Raw genomic sequence first — 26389 nt, forward strand, 5'->3', positions numbered from 1 at the left:
TTGTGAGCTCTTAAAAAATGCCTGACAAAACATTGAGAATAAACTCAACTAGATCCCCAATTAGTCATTATGAAACTAGGGGATTTTTAAAAAGCTTTCATTCTTACAGTAGATTTTTATTATTCATGGGATTGTGGGAATCGCTGACAAGGCCAGTATTTTCAACTCACCTTGATTGCCTTGAGAAGGTGATGGTAAGCTGCCTTTCTGAACCTCAGAAGATACACCCACAGCGCTATTGGGAAGGGAGTTCCAGATTTTTCACCCACTTACAGTGAAGAAGTGGGGATATGGTTCCAAGTCAAGATGATGCATGGTTTGGAGGGGAAGTTGCAGGTGGTGGTGTTCTCATGCATTTACTGCCCTTTTTCTAGGAAGTGGAAGTCACACATTTCAAATGAACTGTTGCTGAAGTGCATCTTATTGAAAGGACACACTGTAGCCACTATGCTCCAGTGGTGGAGGGTGTGAATGTTTAAAATGGTGGATGGGACGCCAATCAAATGGACTGCTTTATTCTGGATGGTGTTCTTCTGTGTGCACAGAGTTCACAGAATATATGAAGCAGTTTTTGTAGGTGATGTAAGACAATATTTGATGTTGAAATGTGACATATTCTTTTTCACTCCCTCTTTCTTTGTCTTCTGAAAGGGCAGTGTCATCTATGATGAGAGTTTTGACCTATTCCAAGAAATTGGAAATCTGTGTAAGATTTGCAAAGCCATCAGCAGTAACTCTGATCTGGTGAAGCCAGGAGGTGCTCAGTGCTTACCTTCAGGTAGGACAAAAACGTTCATAACCAAACCCAACTTCAGTGGCTCCGTTCCACACTAAGAAAGGCAGTAACCTGATACCTTATATGTGGAGCACAAAATCAGTCTCTAAATTAGCCAAGGGAATTATATGCCTGTGGGGTGTTTGATCAAGGAGGGTTGAGTTTTGGGCAATAAGTGAAAAAGCTGATGCCTCAGATACAATAATATGAGGAAGGCTTAATGGACCAGATGATCTTTTTCTGCGTGGTGATTTTGTATATTTGTAACTTTTTTCCATGCCATCTGTCTTGCTGCTTCCTTTTTGTTTTTAGTATCAGTGAAACCTGAAAACTAAAAGTGGCAGAGAGAAGCTGTGACCAAACTATTTTTAACAATGCTTTACAAACATGTTTGCTGCTATTGAATCAGAATTTTACAGAAAGAAGCTACTTGGCTTGTCATGCCAGTCAGCCTAATCCAACTTTCCAGCATGCTTTGTAGGTTACGGCACTTCAATCTAATGGGGTTCCCTGTCTCTCAGCCTTTGCGTTCCAGGCCCCTACCACCCTAAAAATGAAAAGAATTCTTATCTCATTTCTCTAATCCATCTACCAATTACTTTAACCCGATACCCCTGGTTATTGAATTTCTGTGAAGGGACATCTGTCCTTCCCATCCACTCATAATTTTACAAATGTTAATTAAATCTCCCCTCAGCTTCCCCTGTTCCAAAGAAAACAACCCCAGCCTATTCTTCAGAGTTAAAATTCTCCCATCCTAGTAACATCCTTGAACTCTCCCCAGTGTGATCACAACCTTCCTGTAACATGGTGACTGAATTATACACAGTACCTTAGCTGTGGCTTGAGTAGTGTTTCATACAATTATATTATAATTTCCCACTTTCCTAAAAACCTGATCTACCTGTCTTGCCTCTTCAGGGTTCGGTGCACCTGCATTCCAGATCCTTCTGTTCCTTTACACTTCTCAATGTCCTGCCATTTATTATATGTTTCCTTACCTTGTTTGCCCTCCCCAGATGCACTTTGGATTGAATTCCATTTGTCACTTTTCTGCCAGGTTACAAGCTCATCAAAATCTTTCTTCCTCACTATCACCAACATGGCCAATTTCTTTCATCCGCAAACTTTTCTTTAATGGGATGTGAATGTTGCTAGCCAGGCCAGCATGTATCTCTAAATCCCTTTGAAAAGGCAACTTTTGATCTGTTGCATGTGGTATGAGCACACCCAAAATGCCGTGAGGAGAGGAGTTCCAGGATTTTGATCTAGTGACAGTGAAGGAATGCAACATAGTTCTAAGTCAGGTTGCTGTGTGGTTTGGAGAGGAACTTGCAGTTTGTTGTTTTCCAGTGTGTGTGCTGTCTTTATTCTTCTAGGCATTAAAGTTCACAGATTTAGGAGGTGCTGTTGAAGGAGGTTTGGCAAGTTGCTGCAGTACGTCCTGTGGATTACTGTCACTATGCAATAGTGGTGGAGGGAGCGAATATTTGTATGTGATGCCAATCAACGTGATGCTGCTTTATCCAAGACAGGTTGAGCTTCTTGAGTGTGGTTGGAGCTATACTCATCTGAGCAAGTAAAGAGTATTCCATCACACTGCTGGCTTGTGGTTTGTTCAGACTTTAGGGAGGCAGGAAGCTTGCTGCAGAATTCGCAGCATCTGACTTGATCTTGTAGCCATTGCATCTATGTGACTGATCCAATTAAGTTTCAGGTCTGCGGTAATCCCTGATGTTGGTGGTAGTGGTGGATTCAATCGATAATCTATCTAGTTCTGCCTTAAAAATACTCAGATTCTGCTTCAGCTGTCTTTTGAAGAAGTGAGTTCCAAAAACTCACGATTCCCTAAGAGCAAAAAAATTCTCCTCATCACTGTTGTAAATAAGCAACCCCTTACTTATAAACAGTGAACACTAGTTCTAGATTCTCCCACAAGAGGAAACATCCTCCCCACACCCACCCCACCAATATCCCTCAGGATCTTAATGGTTTCGATCAAGTCATCTCTTACTCTTCTGAACTCTAGTGGACCAAACCTAACCTCTCCAATCTTTCCTTATAACCGACTCATTCCTGGCATGAGTCTAGTAAACTTTCTCTGAACCACTTCAAAGGCATTTATATCTTTCCTTAAAGGAGGTCAGTACTGTACACAGTGCTCCAGATGTGGTTTCACCAATGCCCTGCACAACTAAAGTATAACGATCCCTACTTTTGAAAGCAACATTCCTCACAGTAAGCAGTAACATTCAATAAGCTTTCTTAATTACGTGCTGTACCTGTATATTAGCCTTTTGCGATTCACGCACCAGGGCACCCAGATCTCTGTGCACCTTAGAATTCTGCAATCTTTCACCATTTTTATTCTTCCTGCCAAAATGGACAATTTAACTTTTGCCCACATTATACTCCACACCCCTTTCACTCTCCAAACCCATACCCCCTTCAAACTCTGCCTCTAGATTACCTTCACTCTCTCACACCACACGCCTTCACTGTTCAATATCTCACCCACATCACTCTCCATCTCCACACACTCTCGCCTCGCCCGCTCGGCGCCCCCATCCGCCTCGCCCACTCAGCCTCTATTTCCCCTTTTTATTGTTTGCCATGCATGAATCTCAAGCTAATTTTTCAGTCATTTTTCTTTTATTCTCCTTTAAGTGTTTCCTTCCAGTTCAAGACAGTGCTATCTATCTTTTGCTAGACCTTTTCAAGTGTGCATGGTGGGAATGAGTGCCTTTTTTTTCCAAATTGAAAATGGCCATTTGCAAAATTTGTGGCCAGCTATTTGCTTTTAAGTTTAATAAAGGCTGAGTATATGAAAGTGTATCTATATTTTCAAGAAAAGCAACCCCTTCGTTACTGGAATAAAATACTCAAAGCTCAGGCTGTGCTGAGCACGTTCCTCTATTGATTACAGGTCAGTAAGTTCACATTCCTTTCAACACTAAAGCTGATGGATCCCTAGTTGGTTCTAACAAAGTCAGTTAAACTATACTGTGTATCTACTTCAGTTACAACAAGAACTGACATGGAAGCATTTAGGTGCAAGGTGGGGCTTTATTTTAAAAAACAAGGAAAGCTTTAAACTGGCTGACTACAAAAAACCTTTAGATACAAAGGTCCAAAGTGGCTTGTCAAAACAGTTGACAACTGCTTTGAATTATATCTCAGGTTAAAGCTGCAATTTCAGGCTATAGTGCAGAGGGATTGAGCCGAAAATGCTCTAAATAGAAGTCACATATTCACCAACATCCTAATAAATATTTCATAGACGATGCCTTGCATTTAACCACAAATCTTTGATTATAATAATATTCCATTCTGTATTATCAGTTTGTTATTTTTGTATTTATTTATTATGAAATTATTTATTATTTCTGTATGCATTCATATGTATGAAAGTATAGGACTTAAATTTATATACTGGGGTAAAAGTCAATCTCATTATAAAATGCTACCCATGGCTGAAAGTTAATTTTTTATATTTCTTGTGTCAGGGTAGCAGGACAGAAATCCCAAAGTGTGTTTTGAAGCCTGACTAAACCCTAATGTTTTTTCTATTTTCACATTAGTGTAAGGATAGAGTGTTTCACTCCAGATATGATTCTATTGGCACGCTAGGAAGTTTTTATCAAAACAAGTTTTTCTTAACAATATGGTTTAACTATAATGAATGAATTAGCTTAACTTTTATTAATTGAACTACTTAGACGTCATAAGATATAATTCTTTACTGCTAACCTATTTCTATTAGTTCCAATGTAATCAATATTCCTCTTATAGATTTATACTTGTGTTAAAAATATCACAGGCTTACGTGTTTTTTACTTGTTAACAGTTCTAAAGCCTTTGAACACTTCTGGAGCGAGAGAGAGAAAAACAAAGAGGCACCTGTCTTCTGACAATCCAAACAGCAGCCTCTAGAGAGAGAAAGACAGAGACACCTCTTGCTTCTTTGAGAACCAGGCAGAAACCTGATCACTAAAAAAAATTTTCTGTGCAAACTTAGCTCCAGCCATTCACTTAACTCTGCCTCTGTCAATCAACGTAATCAAAGCTGTACTCTGGAATCCCAGTGAAAAAACAAAAATAAACAAAGATGCATTAACCCAGATTAAAATAAATGCCCCAGTATCTAAAACCATTTATTCACCTTAATTTTCAGCATGGGCTGGCCTCATTTGCAGACAGGTCAGCATCATGTAAACCAGAGCTGAACTTTAAACATGTCCCTTACGAAAAACATGATAAAAATATGTTTCTCAAAGACACAGTATCATCACATTTGAATAAAGGTAAACCTTCGTTTTTTAGGGATCAAACTGCTTTGTGATATTAATTAGCTACCAATAATTACTACAGTTTATTAATTTAAAGGCATACATGAGAGTCTTTCAATTTTCCCTTTATCCAAGTTAGTGGCAATCACGTAGCCATTCGACAAGGTTAAGGCCACAATACTTTTGAGAAAGAATAACAAGTGCACAGCTCAATTTAAACAAGAGAACAAAATGACAGAGTCAGTTAGAAAAACACTAATAAATGATAATATTATCAACACCAGGACCTTCCACCTCTACACCCTCAGAGACATATAGAAAGATGACATTTGAAAAATTCAAGGCCAGTACAAGGTGAGGGACAAGAGTCATGAAAAGGTATGATTCATTACACTATCAAAACAAAAGTTTAGTATCTACCACCTGAACTTGATGATAAAACCATCAAATTCCATTGTTTTGTCATCTGACTTTAAGCATGGAATTGGGTTTGCATTGGAAACATTTTTGAAACATTGATATGTTAATGTAAGCCTACTTGTGACACTAATAAATAAATAAAAATATGCCAATAAACAAAACTGTTATTAAATTGACAAAAACACCATCCTTGTAAACAGATCTGGCCATGAGAAGATGCAGCTCACAATGGTTCCATCTTGAAAGACATGACATTAAATCTGATGATGATTTTCAAATGCAAAGTTCTCCCCAAACAGAAATTTCAGAAAGGCATTGTTATCCATATTCATGAAGAAGGCTGGATGGTTGGAGATGTTTGCAAGAAATGAATCAATGAAGTTGGAATTTGAGACCAGGAGGACTGTATATATAAGCTTGCGTGTCTTAGACATATTCAAATCTCACCTTTTTCACAATATTGTCCATGATGTGAGATCAGCCAACACTGACATAGCAATTATTTCCAGTGGGCTGAAATGCTTTTCAACCCTTGGATATGTGTATAATTAAACCTCTAAATGACAGTATCTAAAAGATGTGGAACAACTGGGTGTTGGAAAGCAAAAATGATGCACCAAACAGAAATATGTGAGCACCCACACTGGCAACTATGTAAGTGGTTCTTAGATGTATTAATCGAACTTGATCCAAATATTGTTGAGAAAATCATATTTCAAATGTGGAAAATAGAATGAACTCATCAGTACTGAGGCTATTACTTATGGAATGATGATACTGGTCTTGTTGTTCCTCCCAGTGGTGAAGGTGAAGAATATTCACACGATGATGTTACACTGTGGATCTAGTGGGACACATTGATGGAACTTCCCAGTCCTGCCAATGGCACACCCTCACCGCAGGTCTCCTGGCAGGACCAGAAGTTCCTGCTACTTGGCTAATAGCCAGCTACCTCCACTGCCTCAAAACATACAGCAAGTTGTGCACCCATTGTTTGGTGATTCAGACAGTGATCAGAGTGATTTTGAAAGATTTTAATGTGAAGTGTTGTACTTAATTCATTATTGTATACATTTAATTTGTGTTGAAAAGACGGTGATGTAATGAAAATGCCACTGCACTGGTTATTCAGAGACTTGGGTTAATACCTGGGAATAATATTGAGACACATGTTCAAATCCCACCAAAGCAGGGGATGGAATTTAACACCAATAAAATTGAAAGCTAGTCTCAGTAATGGAGACCATGGAACTGTTGCAAAAACCCATCTGGTTCACTAATATACATTAGGGAAGGAAATCTGCCATCCTTACCCATTCTGGCCTGCATGTAACTCCAGAGCCACAGCAATGTGGTTTTCTCTTAACTGCCAGCTGAAACAACTGAGTAAGCCAGTCCATGCAAGGGCAATTAGGGATGGGCAAAAAATGCCAGTCTTGCTAGTGACACTTGCATCCCATCAAAGAATAAAGAAAAAGTATACAGTTGTAATATAATATAAATAAGCTTTAGCAAATTAATATGAATTATTTAGTGTTTCTCATTTTTACTTTATTCCATTGTGACATTTTTAAGGTTCAAATTAAGCGTGCGTGTCAAGCTCTGAGAAACATTACCCATCTAAAAGTTGACCCTGTGACTTTTGCCCTAAAGATTGTGACCTTTACATGAGTATATATAGTAGCACTTTTCACAACCTCAGGAGATCCAAAGTGTTATATATCCAAATAATTACTTTTGAGCTGTATGATCGTGGCAGCAAAACAGCCAATTTGCATACAACAAGGTCCCACAAATAATAATGTGATCATCAAACAAGCAGTTTTTAGTTGCATCAGTTGAGGAATTAATATTGGCCAGGGTATATGAAAAATAGCTCTACTTTTCTTTGAGATATTTTTATATTTGATATGGAGACACATGAATGCCCTTTTTAGTCTGTGAACTTGGGATAAATTATTCATCTGCATGCAAGGCTCTTACAAGAGGCACAATGAGAAATACATTTTTGCAGTTTTCTGGGCAGAATCTTCTGGCTGTTCACCCTGGTGGGATTTTATGCAGTGAACAGAGATTTGGCTAAATGCCAAATTCAGTTCCTAGCGGCAAGAGGGTGTAAATGGCCAGAAAATGCCGACCTGATCTATTTCCCATTGTAGATATTCGCTGGAATTCTACTGCCTCGCCTACCACAGAATTGGAGCAGTTGAGGAGTGGACAACGGAAATGTTCGTTGACCTTGGTCAGGAATTTCTGGTATCGCTCAAGCGAGGCCATAAAACCCCGCCTGTTGCTCTTTAAAGGTTGAGTTCTCAATTTCTGACAATGTTGTAAATGGTTTTCTTTTAAGTCTCAAATTATAATGAGCCCTTAACTAATTTTTGGTATGGGGATTGTGATGGTGCTCTGTGTACCATAGACACAGATTGGCAGTAAATCTGAAATAACCAGAAAGCAGATTAGAAGAGCTGACTTAATATTTTTCTGTCAACAAAATCGATAGTTGTCAATTATTTTCTTCCATAATTCCCTCCCTTTTCCTCTTTGGAAGGCATTAGTTGTTTAACAAGTTCTTGTTGCAGTTTAGCACGCCACCCAAATAGGTTTGCAAACCCTCTCGGATCCTGGAGTCTCAGGAAAAATTGAATCACCAGGACACTGCTGCAAGCAAGTTAGCAATTTTTTACATTTTAATTTTCTTTGAAAAGTCAAGTTTGTTGGTTATAGACATTTTAGGGTTGGAAATAGGCTGTTTGACCAACTGTCAAGATTCAGCCATTTGGACAACAAGGAATAAGTCAATTTGAATCCTGATTATGTTTACTTTTCCTTTGTAAAAACTGAATTGCCAGGACTTGAATAATCTGAACTAATTCCAATCGCCTGGTTGGAGGAAGGAGGATGGAGAGGTAGGGATCAAGTTGGAATTTTCCAGATTTTTCCACAAATCAGACTTTTTTTTATTTCTTTAGTTTCCTCAGGAGATCACATGATTTGATGAGGTGGAGACTAAATGGATATATTGTGATACATAAAGTAGCACAATTGTATGGGACAGGCTAGATGAACCAGAGGATAATTTCCTGTCCATTTTTGTTTGTACGTTCATACCCAAGGAGTTCTCCAGGCCAACTGTAGTTGCCACCACGTTCCTCTCCACAACCCCCAGCAATATGACTCCCAGGTTGACTCCAGTAAACTCTTCTCAGACTAGGATTTAAAGCTGGAACAGTCTAAATCGCTACAGTTCAATTACAATGCATTTACCAACTGAGTCGCTACACAGCCCCCTCCATTTTAATTTATGGAATGAGAATGGCTAGTTAAGCAAAACATCTGGCCAGTGTTAAGCTGCTGCAATTTCCTTCCCCAAGCAGGATTTTCTGGTCCTGCCAAAGTCAACGGATCTTTAGCTGGCTCGTTGAATACACCACCACCAGACCCACCATGCTGCGGCCGGAAAATTCCAGCCATAACTGTCAACTTGTGAAGATTTGTAAGTGATATTAGTTCCTTTTCTCTCCTAGGGTACAGCGTTTCAACTTTCCTGCAAATGTTACATCCCGAGTGCAAGAGCATTCCAGAACCCAATTTGCTTCCTGGACAACTCTCCCATGGTGCTGTTGGAGTGAAAGATGGGAAAGTCCAGTGGATCTCGATGGCCTTTGAATCTGTAAGCATTGAAAGAATGAATATGAAGAAATTTGTTAACACTGTAATCACATTCTGCAATGTCACACAAAACAATTTGCCTTTGAGGTGATTGTTTTGCAGCGTCTGTTTTTGCAGAACAGTACAACAGCTGTTTTCCACCAGCTGTTATTACCAATACTACACAAAGAAGGAATGAATATTTAGCATGCTTTTAGTGGCCATAGGATCATAAACCCCAAAATTCCTGGATGGGCATTTTTGCCAGCACAATTGCAGCAGAGTAGGACTGCTGCCTACCCTTGATTTAAGCCAGAACCTTATCACAAATCCTAAGAGTAAGGTTATCTATGTGGCTGAAACATACTACCCAATACCTGCAAGAGAACATGAACAGCACCAGTAGTTTAAAGTAGCTATAGAATATCAGGGCAGTACCATGCTGCACTGACAGTGGAAAGCAACCCAGTGAGACCCAAAGAAATGTGTTTTCTTTGATTCATCTGCTTCCAATGAATCAAAAGGGCCCAATGGATTGATTACCTTTCCGTTGTAAAGATATGTCCAGCTTTTTTACAGGGATTATTAGCTTTCAAGCCAAGCTCTAACTGTATGTCCGTTAACTTTTTGTCTTAATAAACAATGCCAGATTTAGTTTTTTGGTAAAATTTTTTCTTCTGTTCCTGAAGTTTCAGTCACCCTAAAGTATCAATCTCTACCTAAGCCAGTTGATATTTAGCCATTGAAATGTGTTACCATTAGCCTCACTATCTCTGTCCTACGTAAAGGAAAATTGGTAATGATTCCTGCTGCTGATGGTAATCCATTTTTCTTGTTGAAATTTGTATATGCGTGGTCATTGAGCATCTCCCCTTCAGGTCTTAGTTCTCACTTTTTGTTACTCAGGAAATCTCTTTGCAGTAGCTTCCCACCATGTGTGGAAAGCAGCAAGAACAATGCCTACAGCAAGTAATTTGTTATTGCCACATCCACTGAGGAGCTGACAATTGCACTCATCTTGGGACTTCTTGTGCAAAAATTTAGCACGTTTTAACAATGTGTGGTTTGTTGTGGGATTTCACTTCCTGCAAAACAACATGCTGTAGTCACTATGCCTAAAGCAGATCAGGGAATTGGATTTCCAAAAGAGACCATCTCAGCTAGAAATGTGTCCAAAACCAAAAGAGAAACCCAAAATATTGTGCACAACAGCAAAGTGAAATTTGTCACAATAAATGAGGCTTTCTTTAAGTCTCTGATGCCATCTGCTGCATGCGACAGTTTTTTTTCAGCAAACCAAGAAAAATTGGTAAAATCTAAAATGTAACATGACCAAGAGCCATGCGAAAGCTGATGGAATTTGTTATGTCTACAGTTGGGTTCATTTATAATTTCAAATTATGTTCCTCAGCAAGACTTGAACCATTTGATTTGGTCATTATATGTATTTCTTTTAGTCAACAAAAGAAGAGGGCTTACCATTATATAGGAGATCTTTGAGAAAGTGGTGATTTATTTCATGTAGAGTGAGGTATTATGAAGTGTAGTAACTGTTTGCCAAATAGCCAAATCCAACAGTACTTTCATCCACAGCAAGACCCCACAAACACCAGTAACATACATAACCAGTTTATCTGTTTTTGATGATGTGTTCAAGGAGAAATATTAAAGACACCAGGTAACTTCTAAATATTTTTGGAACACAAGCAAACATGGCAAAATAGGGCAAAATTTTGAAGGAATTAATGAGATGAATGTTTTCTCAAGTAATCCAACCATCAGGTTTTTAAGATGATCACTGATGCTGTGGGAGAAAAAGAATTTATGATTTTATGAATTTTATGAGATACCAATCCACTCGAACTTTTCCATGATCCAACTCTGCTCTATATTTCTTGCCAGATCTACTGAACCCGGTTTCTTCAGATATACGAAGTACAGCATAAAGGTGGTACAGTGGTTAGCACTGCTGCCTCACAGTGCCAGGGACCTGAGTTCAATTCTGGCCTCAGGTCATTGTCTGTGTGGAGTTTACACGTTCTCCCTGAGTGTGCATGGGTTTTCTCTGGGTGCTCTGGTTTCCTCCCACACTCCAAAAGACATTCTGGCAATGCTAAATTCTCCTACAGTGTACCCAAACAAGTGCCGGAGTGTGGCGGCTATGGGATTTTTGCAGTAACTTCATTGCAGTGTTAATGTAAGCCTACCTGTGACACTAATAAATAAACTTAAACTTAAAACCTCAGAGAACTCTTTCACGGCATTGTAGAGTTTGAGGGAAGACACGACACAATTGCTTTTGATAGCAGCAGCTGCCAATTAATAAGTTTTAAGTATGTTTTTGTTCATTTTATGGGAGGTGGGCATAGCTGGCTGAGCCAGCATTTGCACTTTTTGCTCATCCCTAGCTGCCCTTTAGAAAGTGGTAGTGTACTACCGTCTTGAATCGCTGCAATCCCTGAGGTGTGTAGGTACATTCACAGTGCTATTAGGAGGGAATTCCAGTATTTTGACCCAGTGACAGTGAGGAAAGGTGGTATATTTCCAAGTCAGAATGGCTTGGAAGGGAACCTCCAGGTGATGGTGTTCCCAGGCATCTGCTGCTCTTGTTCATCTAGTTGATCATGGATTTGGAAGGTGCTGCCTAAACAACCTTGGTGAGTTTGTGCAGTGCATCTTGTAGATGGTACACACAACTACCAGTATTCGCAAGTCATGAAAGGATTGAATGTTTGTGGAAGGGGGTTGTGGAAGGGGTAGCAATCAAGCAGGCTACTTTGTCCTGGATGATGTTGAGTTCTTAAGTGTTGTGAAGCTGCACTCATCCAGGCAAGTGAAGACTATTCTATTAAACTCCTAACTTATGCCTTGTAGATAGTGGACAGGCTTTGCGGAGTCAGAAGGTGAGTTATTCGCCGCAGGATTCTAATCTTTGACCTGCCCTGGTAGGCACTGTATTTAGATGGTTAATCCAGTTCGGTTTCTGGTCAATGGTAACCTCTTCAGGATGTTAATAGTGGGAGATTCAGCAATGGTACTGCCATTGAATGTCAAGGGGCAATGTTTTGATTCTCTTTTGCTGTAAATACTCATTGCCTGGTACTTACGTGGCATTTATATTACTTGCCAGCCCAAGCCTGGATATTGCCCAAGTCTTACTGCAATTTGGCATGATCTACTTCAATATCTGTGGAGTTGTGAATGGTGCTGAACATTGTGCAATCATCTGCGAACATCCCTACTTCTGACTTATGATGGAAGGGAGCTCATTGGTGAAGCAGCTGAACATGTTTAAGCCTAGGACACTACCCTGAGAAACTCCAGTTTTGTTAGAGTTTCTAGATGTCATGGGGGGCAGCAAGTTTTGGAGCACAAGTCTTCAGGACTATTACTGGAATATTGTCAGGGTCTGTAGTCTTTGCAGTATCCTGTGCCTTTAGCCATTTCTTAATAGCACCTAGAGTAAATCAAAATGGCTGACATCTGTGATGTTGGAGATCTCTGGAGGAGGCTGAGATGAATCACCCCCTTGGCACTTCTGGCTGAAGAATGTTGCAAGTGCTTCAGCCTTATCTTTTGCATAGATGTGCTGGGCTCCTCTATCATTGAAGATGGGAATATTTGTGTGAGCCTCCTCCTCCGGTAATATTTTAATTATACACCACCATTCATGGCTGAGGTAGCAGGGCTGCAGAGCTTAGATCTGATGCATTGGTTATGGAATCGCTTTGACTATTGCTTGCTGCTTATGTTATTTGGCATGCAAGTAGCTTGTGTTGTAGCTTCACCAGGTTGACGCCTCATTTTCAGGTAAGTCTGTGTTGCTCTTCGCATACCTTCTGCACTCTTCATTAAACCAGGGTTAATCCCCGGACTTGGTGGTAATAAAGTGTGGGATATACTGGGATCCAGAGCAGAGATCAAAGGATGCCCCATTCCAAAGTAAAGTTAAAGGATCACTCCCCCCACTCCCCACGGTAATACAAGCAAAAACCCCACCATCAGCACCACCTCTCCCACGTAATGGGAACCACCACCTCCCCAGTGGGATTCAGGTTGGTACTGCTTGGGTGCCAGGAGGCAGAGTCAGGGCACGTCTCAGCTGCGTCCCTTACCACCTGATGGCTGTACTCACCTCTGGGCCCCAGGATAGTCATTAAGATTGGTTTTGGTTTGTGGAAATCAGTTGTGATTCCCGCTGGCATTACATCACGCCGGCTGGGCTGACGACCCTGGATTATAATGTTTTCATGTTGATGGCAATCAGGGTCACACCCTTGCTGTGTGTGAACCTGATTGTGGGGAAGAATGTGGGGAAGATCCCAAAATGAAATCTTGCCGCCACAAATCCCGTTATTGTCCTGGTGAGAGTTAGTAACCATAACAGAATTTCGCCAATGCCAAATGGGCCCAAAAAATTGAGTTCTAGGATTTTTCTGTCTGACGTTTCCTGGGTAACTATTCAAATAAGTCCACAGGAACTGTTCAAAGTTTTCTACTCTAGATCAGAGTTAGAGATTTTCGTGGAGGGCCCTGAGGAATAGGGGAATTGCCCATCAGAAGTCCAAACTTCCCAGGCAATTCCCATTCAGGTCAGCATGTTAGAACATAAGCTTTTCACACAGATGCGATTAGCTGATTGAAACAAAAGTATATTTTTTTGGTTATTCATAATAGGCAATGTCCAGGCTCAGACATTCTGTGCTTGCCAAACCCAAAACTAAACTTCTGGGGTGGAATTTTCCCATCCTGCTCACCACAGGAATCCTAGCAGGCAGAACAAGAACCATGCAACGATCCATTGACCTCGGATGGGATTTTCCAGATTTAGGGCCAGAAAATCCCATCCCTGTTGTGTGATGTGATTCTGTGATTGGGCAACATTTGCTGAAGAATGTTGCGAATGCTTCAGCCTTATCTTTTGCACAGATGTGCTGGACTCCTATTATTGAAGATGGGAATATTTGTGTGAGCCGCCTCTTTCAGTGATATTTTAATTATATACCACCATTCATGGCTGGAGGTAGCAGGGCTGCAGAGCTTAGACCTGATGCGTTGGTTATGGAATTGCTTAGCTTTGACTATTGCTTGCTGCTTATGTTATTTGGCATGCAAGTAGACTTGTGTTGTAGCTTCACCAGTTGACGCCTCATTTTCAGGTAAGTCTGTGTTGCTCCTAACAGATGTTCTGTACTCCTCATTAAACCAGGGTTAATCCCCTAGCTTGGTGGTAATAAAGTGTGGGATATACTGGGATCCAGAGCAGAGATCAAAGGATGCCCCTATTCCAAAGTAAAGTTAAAGGGCCACTCCCCCCTACTCCCCATGGTAATACAGGCAAAAACCCCACCATCTGCACCTCCTCTACACTGACACTCAATTTCAGACCATCTGTAAGGCTTATAAAGTGGCTCATTTGTGCTTGCTGGAAGTGACAAACACTCAAATGGACCCATTTTCTGCAAAGAAAATAACATGTTGAAACCTTTCACTTTTTTTCAACTACCTGAAAACTTGGGATTCCTGCCGTTCCCCTTTCCTTTCTCCATGGTAATGCCTTGGCGAAGCAGAGTTGACTTGCCAACCAAATCTGCTGGTATAAATTGTTGTGATTGTTTGAAATGTGACATTTTTATGCTTGTCCTCATATATGCAAGATACAACGTTTCAGCAACATGTCTCTCTTCTCAGTAATATTCGAATTCTGTACTACCAAAGTTAAAATTAGAGCTTAGTTGATCAGGGATGGTGTTGGAAGCAATCCTTGACACAAAAAGTAGTGGAAGTCTGGAACTTCAATCCTCAAAAAAAATTTGCTGAGACTAGGTCAATTGAGCATTTTAAAACCAATTTGTTAGGCAAATATATTATGGGTAATGTGAGCAAGGTAGTTGGTTGGAAGTAAGAAACAGATTAACCATTATCCAATTCAGTGATGAACAGGTTCAAGGTGTTGAAAATATCCCTGCTTCAAAATGGCACTGCTGATTTTTTTTAACATATATGTAACACACATGCACACACTATTCATACTCACATTAAATCAGTAGGTCAGCCATACTTAAAGCAGCATTAAATGAAAGTATTTCATCCCAGTGGGCAATGCCAAGCAAATGCAGGATACGGGAAAAAGGGGAGTACACCAACAAGAGAAATAATCCTGTACTACTGTCCTCTACCTCCTAACTGCTAGCTCAGAGCAATATATGGTGGAGACCTAAATATATTTTTATTTCCAAATTGTGTAGTTCTCCCTCTCAAAGAAAAAGGATCACCTGTCCATATCCATGGTCTTTGCACATAATTTTTGATCAAGCTGCATGCTTAATTATCATGGAATCAAAACTCCAAATTGATGTTGTTCATGTCCATATAATACTAACCAATTAATTATTGAAACTGTTTAATACCATATATTTACATACCTCAAGCTCTTCAAGCACTGTCCCAATGATTTAATCTTATGAATCCATTAGCCACAATCTCTAAAGCAAGCCACGCTTTAATCCCTTTCCTGTTTTGTTTGATTAGTTTTCTGATTTAATTTTTTATGCTTCCTGGCTGTTCATAATATACAACATGTTTAATTGTTTAAAAAAATCTGTTTGCTGCGGGCAGTGAATGATTACTTACAACACTTAGGTTTATGGACAGCTCTGTAGGACATACTCCTTTAATTGATTTTGGCTAAACATAGTGTTGTCAAAACTGGTTGGATTTGTTCCTGAAGCTTTCTTCACATGGTGTCTCACCTTCAAACTTCCCATAGCCTTGATTCCCACCATTGGTTGCCTGTATTGACCTTCCCCATGATGCCTCACCTTCTGATTCCAATTGAAACCTGGTCAGAATATTCATTATCCAAATACATAAAATTATACAGAATATTTATCACAGAATGAGGCTATTCAGTCCAACCAGTTCACTCTGACATTTATGCTCCAGCCTAGCTTCTTACTTCCTTCCTCACCTAACTACCAGTAGAATTTTCTACTACTTTCTGCATCATTTGTTTCTCATGCTTCCCTTAAAGTCATCTATACTATTTGTCTTGTTCACTCCTTATGGTAGCAGGTTCCACACTCCCACCACTCTCCAGGGCAAGAAATTTATTCTGAATTCCTGATTTGATTTCTTGGTGACTGTCTCATATTGATGGAGTCTAGTTTTGTTTTTTCCCACAAGTGGGAATACACTGTCTACACTATCAAAATCTTACACAATTTTAAAGATCTTTGACTGGTAACATTCAGTCAAACAGCATTTCTTCCCACGTCCACTATCTGTATGATTAAGAAATAAAGACTTTCAAACAAAATGGGGTAAAAATAAGTTTTTTCAACACTCGTAACATTTTACTCTAGGTTGCCCACAGCAATGTCATCAAGATACATTTTTCATTCCTGGAAACTGCAGAGCAATCTTAAACTGTTGACAATCCTAACTGAACAATACATAAAAGAAACCGCAGGTACAAAAACAGTTCTTGTTCAGCTGTCACACTAATAGCACAAAAGACCTGTGGAATTGTGGCTATATGGCTCTGCATCCAATCAAATGCCTCTCATCTCAAACATAAAACACTGGGAACTATGCTTTTCCAACTCAGCTACACAGCCCAGCCAAGTTGGCCTACAGAGCCCAGTACCTGGTGACCAAGCTAAATGAAGAAATACAGAAATTCTAAAATATCAAGTGTAAAGGTGAAACTTTTCTGCACTAGTTCGCGATCACACAATTGTTGCACTCGCTACTTTGATTTACAGTCCACCAATATCTCAGATTTAAAATTCTGATTCTTGTGTTCTCCTCATCCCACTCTAATCCTGTAACCTTTTCTAGCCCTACAACCCTTTAAGATGTCTGCACTCCTCCACCTCTAACTTGTTGTATATCTCCCTCTCCCATTACCCACCATTGGCAGCCATGCCTTAAGTTGTCCAAGCCCAAAGCTTTGGAATTTCCTTGCAAAACTTCTCCATCTCTCCTGCTTTAAGATACTCCTTAATATTTGTCTTAACCAAGTTTTTACGCATGTCTACTCCCCTTTCCTTGATTTGTTGTCAGTTTCTGTCTTATTGTACTCCTGCAAAAAAATTTCAACATCTTAGGTCACTTTAGGTACATTGAAGGTCATGTAGAAATGTAGGTTGTTGTTAGTGTGCCCGACCAAAATATAATCCTATTTTTATATTTTAGGCAGAAGCATCATTTGGCTGAAACAATATGTGATTTCAGGTATTTTGATTCCCTTTGCTATCTCCATGATCTTTAATTCTTCACAGACAACCTATAAAGGAAAGTCTTCATTTCAGACATATGCAGACTATTTGAAATGGGAAAACTACCTCCAGGAGCAGCTACGTCAGTTTTCAGAACAATCATCGCTACGTCATGGATTCCAGACTTGTGAACATTGGAAACAGATTTTTATGGAAATAATAGGTAAGTTACAAGAACAACAAATAGATTCATGAGTTAAGGCACAATATCCTGAAATTTTCAAGTGATGTTTTAAAATAAACGTGTTGCCACCAGGATTAAAGTAACATTAAACAGAAAGACCTACTTGTGGGAGATTTATAAAAGGGATTAGCTGAATACAGAACAGAAATAAACCATTCAGCTTCTCGAGCTTGACACTTCAATATTTTTTTCCAAATTTTGTTATTGAATGATGCTGTATATCTTTTTCTGTACTTTGTACTGTTTGGAATTTTACACTCAGCCTTCAGATAACTAGGTTCCTCGTAAACATTCTCTGATCCAAGAGAAGGTATTTGTTCAGCACAGATATCATAGAATCACAGAACTGTTAAGGCCCAAAACTGTTTGGCCATCATGTCTGCCCTATGACTTAGTGCTGTGCCCCTGCCTTTTCCCCGGCATATTTTTTCTATTCAAATAGTCATCTAATGCCCCCTTGAATCTTCAATTGAACCTGCATCCACCACACTTCGAGGCAGTGCATTCCAGACCCAAACGCATTTCCTTGAATTGCAAATCAGATTATATAATACCAGGGCCCCCTGATTGGCACATGATCATTATATTATTTTGCCTGAATTATGCTTTTGGCCTCTTTATTTTAAAGAAAACCAGGTATGCCTTTTCCTTATTTGTCTATTGGGTCTCTGGGTTTCCTATGATGTCCTTTTCCCAGGCTTTTCATTGCTGTTGGGTCAAAATTCTAGGACTCTTTACCCCAACAGTGCTGTGGAGTATCTTCACTACACTGATAATAGCAGTCATTCATTCATTACTTTATGTTCAAGCAAATGATGCACATAGGGCAGAGACATTGGGCAGGATTTTCAATCTTGAGGCATGTAGCAAGCATCAACAAAATTGCCATCTCAGCCTGCCTATCTCAGGAAAAAGTATCTGTAAGGAGGGGATTTTCATTGCGAGGAGGCAAATATGGGCTGTTTGAAAGGCCCAGCTCAGTGCTGTGGGACTATGTCCCACTTATAATAAAAACAGAAGGCCTCCAGCCCTTATCCTTCTCATCCCCTGATGCCCCCCCACCACACTCCCCAGTGCCACATCCATGCCACCTCATATAGTCCCACCCACCCCAGATTCCCTCATGCCCCCTTCCCAAGATAAGACCACCACCTCCCATGATCCCTCATGCCCTCCCCATGCTAAACTATGGCACTCCCATGCCTATTCTATAAACTGTGTATAATAGGTTTCTCCCATCTTTGTGCGTGAGGGGCCATATTTCAATTTTTTTTCACTAAAGGGGTCAATAAGAAAGTTTCGGAAAGATAAAGGGGGGCAACTTTGAGCCCATGACTTCTGTCCATAGAAATGTCCGAGGAGGATCTCAGAGGTGGCAGCCATCAATTTCTGGGGTGTTCACTGCACAGGGAGCACCAAAGAGGACACAGAGTACGCAGCTAAGTGCAACACACACACTCTCCATACCCCACTCCCTCCCTCGACAAGCGTGCGCGCACACACTCACTCTTCCACATTTCCTACATCCTTGGTCACTCTCAGATGCCAAGGCTTTTTGTAGCTCTAGTTCGCTTGGATGGTGGGCTCCAGGGGAACAAAGATTATCAGTTGAAAAGGTGGCTCATGATGCCACTGATACGCCCAGGGACAGAAGCCAAGGACAGCTATAACAGCCATGCCTCTGCAAGGACTATACTTTAGGCCACAGCCCTACTCAAGATGAGGTTCCATTGCCTGGCTTTCTCAGGGAGATCACTTCAATATCCCCCTGAGCACATTTCTCGAATTGCTGTTGTTTGCTGTACACTGCACAATCTGGTTCTCTCAAGGGAGACTCGTTGGAGGATGATAACAGGGCACAGAGAATGACTCAGTGCTGTGTTTGAGGTGGAGCCAGAGGTGCCCCAATGCGAGGAGCAAGATCCTGATTTGAGATTCCTTATGGGAGGCAAAGAGAGCAGGGGGGCCTCAATTCAGAGAACTTTTAGCTAGATATCCAAACCAAGGAGTCACAGTAGTGACAAGGGATATGTCACCTTACTAATCTTTCCTAATGAGACACACCTGTCACCCTTAATCAAGGCCCAACCTCTGAAATCAATTTTCTGTCCTTCCTCTGTGTCACAGGCAACTCCCAGCCTTCTTCCCTTTCAAATTCATGAAGCACACTAAAGTCATTGAACAGAATGGAATATTTTTATAATCAAGGCAAATATTCATATAAACCAATACACCAGTACACACAAGAAGAAAATATAAATCAGCCATGACTATCTTTATATGATCATAATGACTTAAATTCCTGTTTGAAATTGCTAGTTTTGGCAACCTACATCACTGGCAACTGGATTGGAGGCAGTCTGCTGACTCTTTGGCTTTAACGACCATGGTGGCCATCCTCTGGCTGCTGGAGCCTGTGCAAGTCCCACCTAGGTGGAATTCTCCAGTGCTATGTCCAGGCATTCCTCAGTGGTCACAGTCTCATAAGACCTGACAGTCACTGGCAGGAAGGCAGAGGAGTTGCTGCCGATATCCAGAGCACCTGAGAGGAGCCTGCAGCACCATAAGATTGGTTTGAACCTCCATACTTCACCATAAAGGGATAGAGTTACTAGGTCCGTCATCCACTCTGACACTAGTACTGCATGACTTTCTGGGTCAATGTAGTGCTGATTTTCCGCATGCATACCTCCAAGACAGACACAATGGCATGCAGACCCTTAGGGATCTCCGCCAGATCTTTCCACACATCTCACTCAACATCCAGCATCTACTGCCTGATGGATGCCTCCAAAGGCTCTTCATCTGTCTCGGACTCAGCATTGTCCATGACACGAGTACCTCTGGCAGCATTCACTCCTCAGAGTCGAGGGGAAGTCCTCAAGGTCCCTTTGGGGTCAAGGTGATGAGCCACCTGAAGAAGGAAGCAAAATTGTCAATATTGACCTTCATTACAAAGTCTGAGTACATATAGTTTGCTTTCTCATGCAAATTGACATTTGGCCAAGCAGACCAGGAATAAATGCATTTCACATGTCAACCTTACAACCACAGTCCCACATCCTGAAGACATCACACCAATCTCTTCCTTTCTATTGGACTCCAGCCACCAAAGAGCTGCATTTAAATTCTCTGCCCACATCCTTCCTGTTTCTCACACTGCTCTCTCCCCAAATCCACCTGCAGCACTGAGCCTCCCACAGCATGCCCTTCGTGATGGCCGACAAATAGATAATCAGCTAGTGTCAAATTGAGTTTTTTTAAATAAGAACATAAGAAATAGGAGCAGGAGTAGGCCATCCAGCCCTTCGAGCCTGCCCCGCCATTCAATAAGATCATGGCTGATCTGTCATGGCTCAGTTCCACATTCCCGCCCTCTCCCCATAACCCTTAATCCCCTCGCTTATCAAAAACCCATCAACCCGCGTCTTAAAAATATTTAGCGAGGCAGCCTCCACCACCTCAACGGGCAGAGAATTCCGGAGATTCACCACCCTTTGAGTGTAGAAGTTCCTCCTCAACTCTGTTCTAAACCGCCCCCCCTTTATCTTGAGGCTGTGCCCCCTAGTCCTACTGTCCTTTCTGAGCGGGAAGAGTCTCTCCACCTCTATCCTATCCATCCCATTCATCATCTTATACGTCTCAATGAGATCTCCCCTCATTCTTCTAAACTCTTAACGAGTACAAGCCTAGTTTATTCAGCCTCTCCTCATAGCTCAATCCCCTCAACTCCGGCATCAGCCTAGTAAACCTCCTCTGCACTCCCTCCAAGGCCAAAATATCCTTGCGTAAGTACGGCGACCAAAACTGCACACAGTACTCCAGCCGCGGCCTCACCAATGCCCTATACAGCCGCAGCAAGACCTCCCTACTTTTATATTCAATCCCCCTCGCTATGAAGGCCAGCATCCCATTAGCCTTCCTGACCACCTGCTGCACCTGCAGGCTGGGTTTTTGCGACTCATGCACAAGGACCCCAAGGTCCCTCTGCACCGTCGCATGTTGCAGTTTTTCGCCACGTAAGTAATAGTCCTTCCTACCATTCTTCCTACCAAAGTGGACCACCTCGCCCTTGCCAACATTAAATTCCATTTGCCATTTCCTGGCCCATTCGCCCAGCCTATCTAGATCCTTCTGCAGACTCTCCACACCCTCCGCACAATTTGCCGTTCCACCAATCTTGGTGTCATCAGCAAATTTCGACACCATACACTCGGTTCCCTCCTCCAGATCATCTATATAAATGGTAAATAGCTGAGGCCCCAGCACCGACCCCTGGGGCACTCCACTAGTCACCAACCGCCAATCCGAATAGCACCCATTGACCCCCACTCTCTGCCTCCTATTTGACAACCAATCCTCTATCCACGCTAACACCCTACCCCCAACTCCATGCCCCCTTACCTTCTGCAATAACCTTCTGCAGTGCATTCATGGGACATGGGCGTCGCTGTCTGGCCAACATTTATTGCCCATCCATAGTTGCTCGAGGGCAGTTGAGAGTCACCACATTGCTGAGGCTCTGGAGTCACTCGTAAGCCGGGCCAGGGAAGGATAGCAGATTTCCTTTCTTAAAGAACATTAGTGAACCAGATAGGTTTTTCTGACAATCGACAATGGTTTTATTGTCATCAGTCAATTCTTAATTTTAGATATTTTTTATTGAGTTCAAATTCCGTGGCGGGATTCAAACGCACGTCCCCAGAACATTATCTGAGTTTCTGGATTAATAGTCTAGCAATAATACCACTAGGCCATCTCACACACACACACCCACACACACCCCCACATACACACACACACACACACACACACCCCCCCCACCCACCCCTCCTGCTCTATCTACCCCTTCCCCCAGGCCTGGCTGACCACCTCTCCCTTCAGCACGCCACTTCCCTGTCCCCACAGTTTCTCTCATTCCACCACATCACCTCCTCATTCATCCCCTTTGGATAGCACAAACTCTCCCCTGCCTGGCAGTCTCTCTCCACCCTCAACCACTCCCTCCTGGCAGCCTCACTTATATACCATGAGAACAATAGGTGGTGGGATGTGGCATACTTTGCCATTGTGGGCATGAGAGCCATAAGGGTTTTTGTGGGCGTATCTTGGCATGGGGTGTCATGAAAGATTTTAGAGGCCATTGTTTAACATGAGAGCTCTGAGGGACTGTAGAGGGCGGGTGGGTAATGCAGGGGGCGGAGTGGGGGGGTAGGTGGGTGGGTGTGGGAGGTGGGGAGACATTCCTTGATATGGGGAAGCGTGAGGAGGAACTTTTGAACTTATCTTTCAAAAGGCTTCCTCGTGCAGCTTGCCCAAAACCATGAAAATCACAGAAGACTAGGGCATGATTTTCCCTCCACAGAGCCAGTCAGGGGAAGTGTACAGGAATCCACAACAGCCCACATCTTTAAAAGACACTCCTGAAAATTGAGTCCTGGGATTAGAGTCATGAATCTTGGAATTGGGACCCACCCACCATTTTTAAAGGGCTCCCAAGTCATCCTGACCAGGTGAAAATTCAGTCCAGTGCGATCAAACTTTCCTCTAAATCATAATTGTATGAACTTTGCTGGATGTTATGTTTCCTCATTTGTCGTCCTGCATTGTGAATTGTGAGCAAGATGACATGGGTATATGTTTTAAAAAAAAGAGAAAGAAAGCCAGTTATATCATGCTCACTCTTTTCCTGTCCTGGAGCCAAAAATTGATGAAAGCCAGTTAGTTTGCAAGTAGCATTTTTTAATTGACCTCAGTGTCCTGTCAAGTTTCCAGTTAAACTATATAGCATTGAAGAAGCAAGTTAATTCAAATACTGTTGCACTTTAACAACAAAATACAATCATATGTTACCTGTTATGACATTGTTGTTGCTATGACCACAGATATGAACATATTCACTATGGGCAATACTACCAGTAGATCATTAATAGTTAACAACAAAAAAAAGATCTGGTTGTAAGTTTAACAAATTCCAGTTCTGTTGATTAAGTGTGAGACTAAAGCTTCAGTGTGTTAATATTGTCACCAGACTGCCTGATTTTAATAACTGTCTCACTGTTGTTTAGATATAATTTCATATTCCATTATTCTTTGAAATGACTCAGGAAACATTGTAGTACCTTTTCCCCTTTGCAGGTGTTCAGAGTGCACTGTACAGTTTGATTCTCTCCCTGGTGATCTGTGTTGCTGCGGTTGCTGTTTTTACCACCCATGTTCTACTCCTCTTACCAGTCCTGCTGACCATTCTAGGTAAGAAAATCACTGTTTTATCCTACCCTGGCTGTGCAGTTAATAATTGCAGTAGCATGTGAAATTAATTGATGAATGGACAAATTGACTCTTCAAGGGCACTTTAACAGTTTGCATCTCTTTTTAAGTACCACCTTAAGAGAGCAGCTAAATAATCATACACCATTTAAAAGTTTGGAAAGATTGCAAGAGGATTTGTTTTAGTATAAGATTGATTACAGTTAAAAAGTTGTTTTTTTCCAATCATCCTGAGGGCATAAAATGTATGTTCTTCAATATGTACAGATCCTTGCTTTATTACCTTTTCAAATGTTCTAGTCCAGATTTGGTCAATATTAATGTCAACAATATATACAATAAACTAGAAATTGGTAACAGAAAGTTAACATGGCTCCTCAAAAATCTAACAACAGGTAAGCACACTGAAAGTGCAGTGGAAATAGGCATGTCACTCAAGTGGTATATGTACCCAACATCCTTCACTTATATCGTAAAGAATAAGTATGTGAACACCAAAAGGGAGATGCAAGTATTGAAAGGTCTATATTTAATCTATAGAATGTTTGCAGACATGCATTTTGGAACATATTGCCACTTAGTTCAGAGATCACTTAGTTCACTCATTTATCCATCCAAATTTCCTAATTTTACTAGTGTCTTCTCAATCTATCCCCTCAAATAAAGTTATTAATCTCTTTGCCCACTCACCACCTCATTCCCCTAGATGGAGCTGAGGATGGAGAGATTAATTTGCACCAGTTTTGTTCTGAAGACATGAGGAACATCCCATCAAAAGCGTCTATATCATAACCATGTGAATTTATATATTAATAAATATACCGGAGTGCTACAAAGGACCTGATTGTACAACCACTGTTTGGAACTCAGGGTTAGAAAGGAAATCATTAAACCTGTTTAAAGTCTCAAGAGCAGAAACATTTTTACAAAATCATGGAATTATTATGGTGCAGAATGATCATTTGGCCCTTCATGTTTGCACCAGCCCTTCAAACAAATGTCTTGACTTAGTGCCATTCCTCTGCCTTTTCTCGATACCCCTGTTGTTTCTATTCAAGTGATCATCTAATGCCCTCTTGAATGCCTTGATTGAACCTGTCTCCAGCATACTTCCGGGCAGTGCATTCCAGACCCCAACCACTCATTGTGTGAAAAAGTCTTTTTTTCTCACTTCACAGTTCTTCCTTTTGCAAATCTCTTTAAATCTGTGCCCTTTTGTTCTTCATTCTTTTACAAGCAGGAACATTTTCTCCCTATCTACTCTGTCCAGCCCCCCATGATTTTGAACATCTTTATCAAATCTCCTCATAGCCACCTTCTCTCCAAGAAGAAAATCCCAAACTCTCCAATTTATCTTCATAGCTGAAGATTCTCATCCCTGGAACAATTCATGTCAACCTCTTCTTGATTCTCGCCAATACATTCACGTCCTTCTTGTGGTGTACCAAGAACTGTACATGATATTCCAGCTGATGTCCAACTAGTGTCTTCTATGAGTTCATTGTGATGCTGGCCTTCATCACGAGGGGGATTGAATATAAAAGTAAGGAGGTCTTGCTGCGGCTGTATAGGGCATTGGTGAGGCCGTAGCTGGAGTACTGTGTGCAGTACTCCAGCTGCACACAGGCTGATGCCGGAGTTGAGGGGGTTGAGCTATGAGGAGAGGCTGAATAAATTAGGCTTGTACTCGTTAGAGTTTAGAAGAATGAGGGAAGATCTCATTGAGACGTATAAGATGATGAATGGGATGGATAGGATAGAGGTGGAGAGACTCTTCCCGCTCAGAAAGGATAGTAGGACTAGGGGGCACAGCCTCAAGATAAAGTGGGGGCGGTTTAGAACGGAGTTGAGGAGGAACTTCTTCACTCAAAGGGTGGTGAATCTCTGGAATTCTCTGCCCATTGAAGTGGTGGAGGCTACCTCACTAAATATTTTTAAGACACGGGTTGATGGGTTTTTGATAAGAGAGGGGATTATGGGTTATGGGGAGAGGGCGAACTGAGCCAAGACAGATCAGCCATGATCTTATTGAATGGCGGGGCAGGCTCGAAGGGTTAGTTGGCCTACTCCTGCTCCTATTTCTTATGTTCTTATTGTGCACTCTGCTCCTATTAATATCATCCAGAATATTATGTGTTTTGTTAATTGTTCTGTCTACTTGTCTTGCCATCACTAATGATCTACGCACATATACACCCACGATCTTTTGTTCCTGGATCTCTAAGAATTTACCCCTTAGTTTACAGCACTAGTGGGAAACACTCCAGTTTTCCTGCTGGCAGCAACACTTCAATCTTTTTCAGGAAAGTCGTGGCCATTTTCTCTCCATGTTCTTTCTGCAAAATGCATTACCTCACAATTCTCCATGTTGAACTTCATCTACCAACTTGTCAATGTCATTTTGAAGTTCCATATTGTTCTCTTCACAGTTTATCATACTTCCAACTTTTGTATCATTGCAAACTTCAAAACTTTCCCCTGCACTCCGAGATCTAGGTCATTAATATATATCAAGAAA

The 26389-nt window shown here is 41.2% G+C and overlaps 1 protein-coding gene across 4 annotated transcripts in view; it reads left to right on the top strand.

Moving 5' to 3' along the window:
• The window catches only part of disp3 (dispatched RND transporter family member 3), a 501267-nt gene that overhangs the window by 449940 nt on the left and 24938 nt on the right, over positions 1-26389 (top strand). For 3 of the 4 annotated variants that reach the window (XM_080214968.1, XM_080214970.1, XM_080214969.1), the window contains 4 exons: positions 652-778; positions 9012-9157; positions 17421-17580; positions 23740-23853. In XM_080214968.1, the coding sequence (XP_080071094.1) occupies positions 652-778; positions 9012-9157; positions 17421-17580; positions 23740-23853 (547 nt within the window). Of the gene's footprint in view, positions 1-651; positions 779-7643; positions 8148-9011; positions 9158-17420; positions 17581-23739; positions 23854-26389 lie in introns of those variants that run through there. The other variant, XM_080214971.1, reaches the window with a different exon arrangement.

This window comes from Carcharhinus amblyrhynchos, chromosome 30 (genome assembly GCF_965287045.1).
Source record: "Carcharhinus amblyrhynchos chromosome 30, sCarAmb.v2.hapA, whole genome shotgun sequence".
In the NCBI taxonomy this organism is placed as follows: domain Eukaryota; kingdom Metazoa; phylum Chordata; class Chondrichthyes; order Carcharhiniformes; family Carcharhinidae; genus Carcharhinus; species Carcharhinus amblyrhynchos.